Source organism: Schistocerca nitens, chromosome 2, assembly GCF_023898315.1.
Source record: "Schistocerca nitens isolate TAMUIC-IGC-003100 chromosome 2, iqSchNite1.1, whole genome shotgun sequence".
Lineage (NCBI taxonomy): Eukaryota > Metazoa > Arthropoda > Insecta > Orthoptera > Acrididae > Schistocerca > Schistocerca nitens.
Window position 1 is genome coordinate 724,122,950 of NC_064615.1, and position 9,761 is coordinate 724,132,710.

General features: G+C 39.2%; 1 protein-coding gene across 8 annotated transcripts in view; it reads right to left on the minus strand.

Moving 5' to 3' along the window:
- Positions 1 to 9,551, minus strand: part of LOC126236910 (delta(3,5)-Delta(2,4)-dienoyl-CoA isomerase, mitochondrial) — a 73,969-nt gene extending 64,418 nt beyond the window's left edge. The window contains exons 1-2 of one of the 8 annotated variants that reach the window (XM_049946563.1): positions 9,219 to 9,551; positions 7,048 to 7,174 (exon numbers count right to left, since the gene is read on the minus strand). In XM_049946563.1, the coding sequence (XP_049802520.1) occupies positions 7,048 to 7,166 (119 nt within the window). In that variant the 5' untranslated portion in view covers positions 7,167 to 7,174; positions 9,219 to 9,551. The other 7 variants (XM_049946558.1, XM_049946559.1, XM_049946557.1 and 4 more) reach the window with 7 other exon arrangements.
- Positions 9,552 to 9,761: the final 210 nt, after the last annotated feature.

Below are 9,761 nucleotides of genomic sequence, written 5' to 3' on the forward strand. Positions count from 1 at the left end.
GCTTCAGGCAGCTCTCCATACCTGTCTCTCTCTGTCCTTGTGCAAAAATGGAGCATGAATAAAAGGTTTTACAGACATACAAAACAGACTCATTTCGGTAGACAGACCAACTCGCCAAGTTTTTAATCCATATTGTACATATAAAGGCACCATTTGTAGTGGAGCAAACATCGATGTGCTTGTGGTTCACTGAAGTCACCAATACAAACTGCCTAGGATAGCACCCCAGCTTTGAAAATCTGTTCATTGGGTTGCCTGATCGCAGGTGCAAACTAATTCAATGAATCAATGTGGAGCAGATTATTTGTCTACTCGTTCTGAGATTCCTCCACCCTAGAGCGGCTACACCATGGCAAGTATTATGAAATTACACTTGGAGAGAGAGCTCTATCCACTGGTATATGTCTTTTTCCTGTATGTCTTTTAGTTTTCGCACAGTTGTCTTCTGAAACCCCAGACGTACTTACAAGTAACTCTGCATATGTGGTATACAGAGTATTAAAAGGTATATTACAAGATGTGGTTGATATATGGGTACCTTGCGAGTATATTTAGCTAATAAACATATGTTCAAAAATGCCTTGTTTGCATGCAAGTGTCCCTGAAAAGTGCAGGAAAATGTCAGCAGTTTGAACCACACAAGCTCGGCAAGGAGTAAAGAAGGAAATATATATTGCAGTCGTTTTGTGACTGTTGATGTGCTGGGGCCTCTGAAATGGGACTGTAGGTAAGCAAATTGACACAGACTAGCAGTAGAGAGAACACTGTGATGTGGATGTGTTTACCAGTGGTATTTCTTCATTTGTTTACAATACACACAGCAATAGATACAGACAACAGTAGAGTACAGTACTGTATTGTGTTCCGTAGTTTAATACTGTTTGTAGTTTTCATACCTCATGTGACTAAGGTAAAATGAGATTGAGCATTGATGGTTGTGTGCACAACTGGAGTTTACACTAACATGCTTCACATGTTTGGGGAAACCCAAAGGAATGCAAGAGGGGTTTGCCAACTCTGCGAAGAACATTACCCCAACAAGTGTCACCCAGCCCACATCACGTTTACAGGGATGGAGATGGGTTAATGTGAAATGGACAGCTTATGTCCTGATCATCACTACACGCTTGTAAATACAGGGCACACCAGAATTTGAAGAAGCTTTATGTCCGCATCTCGCAATGCAGCCTTTTATGAGCATCCCGGCTATAGCACACGCCACAAGTGTGAAACGAATGGCAGTGCGGCACATTAGGCACAATGAGCACCTCCATACCTACAAACTGCATAAGGTTACTGCGATGACTCAGGATGACTTTCCTCATTTTGTCAACTTTTGCCAATGGTTGCTAGAACAAAGTATGCAGATTCCTAATTTCCTACAATGTATCCTGTTTTATGATGAGTGTCTCTTTATGAGGGGTCACATGTTCCAATGCCAAAAACAGCTATATTTGGATGGAAGGACACCCTCACGGGCCGCATATCTGAGGCCATCAGTGCTTTGTTGTCAGTGTAGGGCCAAGTCTCACTGATGACCCTGTCACAGGTCCATACATCATGCCCGATGTTGATGGTGCCAATTACCTCGTATTTATATGAAATGTCTTATCCAGTTGTTGGACAAGCGGCCTTTAGACATTCCTCATGCCATGTGGTTCGAGCAGGTGGTGTTCCTGCACACTTCAACAATGTGGTATGTGGCCATTTGAATGACACCTTTGGTAACACATTGTTTGGACATGGAGGCCCAATAGCCTGACCACCTCACTCACCATACCTTATACCACTAGACATGAAAACCGTGGTGTACAAGACACCCATGGTGTCACCACAAAATCTTGTGGCATGAATACATGCAGAAATCATTGGAGTCATTTGTGATATGCTGGAAATCTTTCCAAAGTTTCAGCAATACATCATCAGTCAAAACACAAAGTGTATCAGAGTGGGTTGCAGTCATATTGAGCACCTTCTGTAAGAGAATTAAACCGGTGTTTACTGATAGTGATGTACAGAGTTCTCTCTATTCCTTGTCTACCATGTGCAGTCCAAACCACCTACGTCAACCTCTACATTTCACACTGAAAGGTAGCACATCTGGCAACCAGCAGAATATGCCATGGTGAACCAAAGTACGAGATTGTGATCTGGTAAAACCGTTATAACTTCAAGTTGAACAAATATATTTCAAGGAAGACGCAATACATGAAAGTCACAGATCAAGTAAACAGAGTAAGACATGTGTACACTTTAACAATCAAATCATAACTGAGTCCGAGTATAGCGGCTGCTGGCTGGCTGGCCGCTTAGGTGGCGCTGCTGCTGCATGGCTGGCAGACAGCGCCGCATGTAGAGGACGCGCGTAACTGTGCGGCGCCACTTTGAAAGATCGGCGAGTCACAACAAAAATGAAAATTTAATTTAGTTTCTGAATTTTGTATGATAGCTAGTTTTGGCTTCTAGAATTTATTTTGTTACGCACAAGATGTAATTTTTCATTTCTTTTTCTCATTTACACAATCGTAGTAGCAATCCAATACTCCAAACAAAGCATTTATGTGATTTTACACAGACCACTATCAGCTGTTTATATACTAGCAGTCATGATCTAACAAAAATAATGAGGTTACTCAGAATTAACATTCCTGAGCGCAAGTAGTCCGATAAACTGTAGACAGTGTGGCTAACAAGGTAGTCTTTCACTGTGTTTTTAAATATTTGGAGATTTCCAATATCCTGCCAGATGTCCACCAGCGATCTATTAGAGATTTTTGTACCCAAGTACAAAACTTCATTCCCAACGCTAGAGACGGATGCGTAGCTTATAGAAATCATTTCTATTTATAGTACTGGAGTTGTGAATTGTTCAGTACATTGTACATGCACCTTTGTTCTTAACCAGGCATAATTCAATCTTTCAAAAAATACTTCTTGACTCATCAGCTGACAAAAATTACGTCTGGTGGTGTAGAATGAACAACCTATTTACAGGAACTGCTTTTAAAGAACAATTTTTTGTCTTACGTTTTCAGCCAGGAAGAATTTGACACTTTTAGTAGCCGATTTCACACCATCTGTCCCACTACTACTATTACCTGGATGTCCAATAGCATTTGCTTTACTGAGTTTGTTTCATGCCTGTTACAATGTGGGCAAAACCAAATCCTGATGTACGTAACTCTAGGTGTCCTAAATAAGAACTATCCAAGACGTAATTTATAACAATAACGGAAGTTCATGGCTGGAACAGTATGTAAAACAAGGAAAAGGTAACCACTCACCTCCTAGCAGACCAGTTCTTGGAGCACAGAAACACACAACAGAAAACCGCATTCACATTAGCTTTCGAGCCGCTTCCCCCCCCCCCCCCCCCCTCTCTCTCTCTCTCTCTCTCTCTCTCTCTCTCTCTCTCTCTCTCTCTCTCTCTCTCTGTGTGTGTGTGTGTGTGTGTGTGTGTGTGTGTGTGTGTGTGTGTGTGTGTGTGTGTGTGTGTGTGTGTGTGTCCTTTTGCTAGTACTCAAAAGCTAGTGTGAACACTGTTTGCCGTTGTGTCTTTCTGTGCTCACGCATCAATCTGCTATGAATGAGTAGTTGCCTTTCCCTTATTTCACATAATGCTCCAAGACATAATCTATATTAAAATCTACCAAATGTTATTAATACCACCTCTAATGGGATTGATGAAGTTTAAAAGATTTCCTATTGTGGTCTACAGGTTGTCAGAAAACCTTGCTATCTTGTATGTATCCAGGTCTAATACTGAAATACACCAGATAGCTGTTCAATTCAGTATTCACTGATGTCTCTAGCATGGAACTTTTGTGTGTGTGTGTGTGTGTGTGTGTGTGTGTGTGTGTGTGTGTGTGTGTGTAACTCCTTTCCTCACATTGCACCTATAATAATGTGATACAAACTTGTATCCATCTAGAAGTCTCTATTCAATTTCTGTGACTTCCAAATGATGTTATGTCATGCACAGCACATCTGTAGTAATACTTTAATCATCCACCAGTTAATTGGGAAGATTACAGTTTTGTCAGTGATGGGTGTGATAAGGCATCCTGTGAAACTTTACTAAATGCCTTCTCTGAAAACTACTGAGAACAGATAGTCAGGAAACCCATTCATGATGGCAATATATTGAATCTAATTGCAACAAATAGACTGACCTCGAAACTGGTATCAGTGACCATGACATGGTTGTGGCAACATTTATTGACAAAGGACAACTGAAACAAGCTGAAATATATCTACTTTCATTAAACTAGATAAAAAAATCAGTAGTGTTATATCTCAATGAGGACCTTGAGACTTTCAGCACAGTGCAGGAGCATGTAGAAGAACTCTGGCTCAAGATGAAAAGAATAGCTGACCATGCACTGGATACATATATACCCAGTAGAGCAGTTCCTAATGGGAGGGAACATTCATGGTATACATTCACTGTAAAGAAACTTCTAAAGAAACAGAGGTTAGTGCGCAACAGTTGTAAAACATAGCGTAGGGCTATAGATGGGGAGATGCTGAACTGAACGTGTTTGGCTGTCTAGAGAGCAATGCGTGATGCCTTCAGTGACTACCGTAGCAGAATATTGTCAAGTGATCTTTCACTGGTTGTATGTAAAGGTTATTAATGGCACCAAAGTTAGTATCCAATCCCTAGCAAATGAAGGTAGCAAAGCAAAAACTGAGATGCTGAACTCCATTTTCAAATGTTCCTTTACAAAAGAAAACCCAGGAGAATTGCCCCAGTTTAATCCTCATACCACTGACAAGATGAATGAAATGATTATTAGTGTCAGTGGTGTTGAGAAACATCCTAAACTGTCCAATTTAAACAAAGCTCCAGAGGCCAACAGAATCCCTGTCAGCTTCTATACTGAATTTGCAGCTGAGTTAACCCCTGTTCTTTCTGTAATCTATCACAGATCCCTCAAACAAAAACTGGGCCCAGTTCTTGGAAAAAGACACAAGTCAAACCCGTCTACAAGAAGGATAGTAGAAGTGATCCACATAACTACTATGTCGTATCCTTGACATTGATTTGTTGTACAATCTTGGAACACATTTTGAGCTCAAGCATAATGAGGTAACAACCAACATGGATTTTGAAAACACTGATCATGTGAAACCCAACTCAGACTTTTCTCACATGACATACTGAAAGCTTTTGATCAAGACAATCAGTTAGCTGCAGTGTTTCTTGATTTCTTAAAAGCATTTGACTCAGTACCGCACCTACACTTATTGTCAAAAGTGGGACCATATAGGGTGTCAAGTGAAATTTGTGACTGGACTGATGACTTTTTGGTAGGGAAGACACAGCATGTTATCTTGGATGGAAAGTCATCATCAGATGTAGAAGTAATTTCAGGCGTGCCCCAGGGAAGTGTGTTGGGACCCTTGCTGTACATATTGTACATTAATGACCTTGCAGACAATATTAACAGTAAAATCTGGATTTTTTAAGATGATACAGTTTTCTATGTACTATCTGAAAAAAGCTGCATAAATATTCAGTCATTTCTTGATGAGATTTCAACGTGGTACAGAGATTCGCAACTTGCTCTCAGAAATGTACAATTTTGCACTTCACAAAATGAAAAAATGAAGTATCCTATGACTATAATAACAATTAGTCACTGCTGGAATCAGCCAACTCGTACACATACCTGAGTGTAACACTTTCTAGGGATATGAAATGGAATGATCACATAGGTTCTGTCACGGATGAAGAAGGCGGTAGATTTCAGCTTATTGGTCGAATACTGGGGAAACGTAATCAGGGGAAATGTAATCAGTCTATACATAGGAGATTGCTTACAAATCACTGGTGCAACTAGTTCTAGAATTTTGCTCAAGTTTGTGGGACCCATATCAGAGAGGACTAACAATGGATATTGAACAGACACAGAGAAGGGCAGCACAAATTGTCACAGGGTTGTTTAATCCATGGGAGTGTGTCACAGAGATAGTGAAGGTACTGAACTGGTAGGAAGACAAACGTAAACTATCCCAAGAAAGTCTACTAACAAATTGTCAAGAACCGCCTTTAAATGATTGCTCTGGGAATATACTACAATGCCCTACATATCGCTGACCCAGGGACTGCGAGGATAAGATTAGAATAATTACTGCACGGACAGAGGCATTCGAACAATCATTCTTCCTGTGCTCCATACGTGAATGGAACAGAAAAAGCCTAATAACTGGTACAATGGAACATATCCTCTGCCATGCACCTCACAGTGGTTTGCAGAGTATAGATGTAGATGTACTGTTGCAACTGTGTGTGTATCATTATCCGGCAGCTATCTCCTTCAGAAAAATTTGCCATAAAAATGTCTTAGTAAAATTATTGGGAATTGCAGGGCTTGGAGAGACAGTAAATGGTTCTGGAAATCAGTCATGTAAGTAACCTCTTACTGGGAACATTCAAATCTAGACCATGCCAAGTGTGGTGTGACCATGTGAGGAGTGCGGCAATAACAAAAACATCATGTGATGGGCGAGTCCTGAAGCTTTGTATTAACACACTCAACAGGATGTTCTGATCACTCAAAGAGTGACACAATCTTCACATCTATATGAGGAGCATTTCCGCCACCATGACTACTATCACTTTCAATTGTGTACTTACGGCTAAGAACCAATCTGTTCCTGGAACCACCAATAACCACTACATGATTTTCTCTACCACGATCTTTCCTCCTGTTTAATCTGTCAGATAGCTTCGAATTAAATGCTGTTAGTTATTCAATGGACTATTCAATTACAAATAGTTCCATTTACAAACACTTGGTACACTAGTGTTCACAAAGCACGCAATGTATATTATCAGAAGTATGATGTATATTACCAATAAATTTGTAGCACCTCTTTAAAAACTCATATTTTGATAAATTAAATTTCCTTAACAGATAAGTACCACTTTTTACTTTTTATTTATTAATTTACTTATTTAAGAATAACACTCTAAACAAGCGAGGTTACTCCAGAAAAAAATGAAGTATGCAATTACACCAAACATAGGAAAATACTCACTGCCACATTGCTTCATTGAAAGCATTTAATTTTTCAGGCCTGTTTAATTCCACATGATAAACATACGGGCTCACTGAAGACACTGCCAGAGCCTCATATGATGGGCCTGTTGATGCCATTCTTTGGCCTGCTGGAAAGACAAAGAAACCTTTGTGACCAAATATTTTGGGACTAGAATACAACATACTTTTTGTATGATTTCAATAAGAGAAATTTGGTGACACTACTAAACAAGTCAATGATGGTATTAAATAAATTAGTATCCAACGATTGAAGATTAAATTTTTTGCACAGTATACAATTTTTTTAACCAGCAAGATTGTAAATGTTAACTAATCCCTGAGAAAATGTTCATTTATGCCTGATAAATTCTCTCTCAAGTATTATTTCTTAAATGTACATAATATATTTGTCTGTATCTATTCCTATTATTGCTCACAGTCTGCTCCAATCGTGTGTCATTAATTGCACCGCATATTATTTCTTCTTATACCTAGCAAAAACTATGTATGTAATATATGTAATGTTTATCGTATTGTTTTGTTATTTAACAGGCCTTCATGTAACACATCAAATTGTTAACATTTACCTGTAAAATGCACAATTGTTTTTTTTCCAATATTATATGTACGGACTATACAATATAGTGTGCGTAGTGAGTGAAGTGTTATGATACAATGTGTGTATAGTGTGTGCAGTGACTGATAGTGATATATGAGTGAACAGTGTGGTATTACATTATTTAATAAGTTATTTGTAAAAAAAGTACTGTATACCAGGAATAAATCTAATGATTGTCTATAACTACTGTAGAAGTCTATAAATATATGTGTATACAAATTAGCTTATTTTAAATTGGTATAATCTTGTAAATACTTTGACATGTCATTTATCCTTGTACAAAGAGATCTACGGATGAATAAAGCAGCAGCAGCTGCTGCTGCTGCTGCTGCTGCTGCTAGTAGTAGTAGTAGTAGTAGTAGTAGTAGCAGCAGCAGCAGCACAGTCTAAAATGTTATGTTAGACTGTGGAAATGGTAGTAGTAGTTGTTGTTTCTTGGATCACAACAACACATTCACATGGCACTATTATACTCTGTTGTGTACTAACAGTTGCGAACTTTGTAATGAAAACTACACACAAAACGATTTCAAGCATTATATTTCTTAGGGCTGTTTAATTGACAGTTAAATCCCATATAATAAAACCATTGTGCTCCTTAAACGGAATATATCAAACTTTGTTCTATTTATTTGTTGCTGTACGAACTATGATTGGGCTTGAGGAGGTAGGGAATTGTCTTTCTGTACTAATACACAGCACTTCTACCTCTCGCAAAATACCTTTGGTTTCTTTGTAACTTAAATATTGTGTTTCCTTCGCTTTTCCTCTATAACACTAAACTTGACTACTGGTAATAAAATGACCTTTAAGCTACTTTACGTATCACTGTACAATTAAAGTGCTTGGATGATTTATTTTAAAAGTTTTCACCATCTTCAAAACGCGCATATGCAATTGTAGATAAAGAAGAAACAGGCTAACACGTCCACTGTACTCAGGTCTGTTTAACACACACACACACACACACAAATAGGCGTGCAATATACAACCAAGGCGTTTTAATAGCATAATAAAAAACGAAGTACAGTTCTGGTCTTAGGTTCTCCCAAAATTTCATTGACTACAACTGGCAGAATATGCGATTAGCCCCGTAGTTACATTTATGTTTATAGTGCAACCGTATCTTCTAAGAGAGTTTCCGATTTTACAGATTTGCTCGTAAACTCCCTGAACACGTCTCCATCCATTTTTCTGCTATTGTTGTTTTGTAAGATACTGTGGCACCCTGTTTATTGAAATACCTCTTCGAAACCAGTTATGTGAAACCAGTAATATTCTAGCTGAAATCTGAAGAAACAAGTTTTCCTTTTTCTTCTCATTCGATGTATCGCGAGCCTAAGCTTTAGAACAGGAGCAAAACATATAGCGAACTTACTCCGCGATATCACAGCCCCGGAAAACACCGCTCTTGCCGCATTCAACATCTTTCACCTGTAACTCACAATATGCACGTACAAGAGCGTTTGACTACAGTGGCATTTGTTACCAAAGTTCAGATCATGATTTGGTGGACTTCGCCCAGTCCAGTTAATCGTCTACCAGTTCACCTGTACGTCTGTCTCCCCGTTGTAAGCGAGTGGCTGCAGCTAGTCTGATGTTCAGTCAGAACAGCTGTTTTTCCAAAATACTGAACGCTCTCACACCTAGCTGTGAGCAAGTCATCACATATCTGTTACAAGTCACAGTGACTGAGAAACCACAACAACTTTACTGAATATGGCTGCGATTTCAGTCACATTTATCACAACTAGGGGTCGCAAGAGCATTTAACATTCAACCTTGTTTGCCATCTGTTGGACGAATTTCGTAATTCTTTCTGTGAACCTTGTGTAATGCCACCGAGTCTAAAGCCCGCTTCACGTTAGACGACGTTTCCGCGCATACAGGCGGAACAATAGGGAGGCGTGAAGGGGACGAAGTTTGCGCATGGGTGGCGTCAGAGTGCGAGCAAACTATTCTTACCACCATGGAGCAAACGCAGTCCATGTTACCGAACTGTGTTGCTGCAGACAACAATCCTGTTCCATTTGTTTTCGGTACACCGTATTGTAGTTCAAATCTATGTGGGTATAATACATTTTAAAACCGAT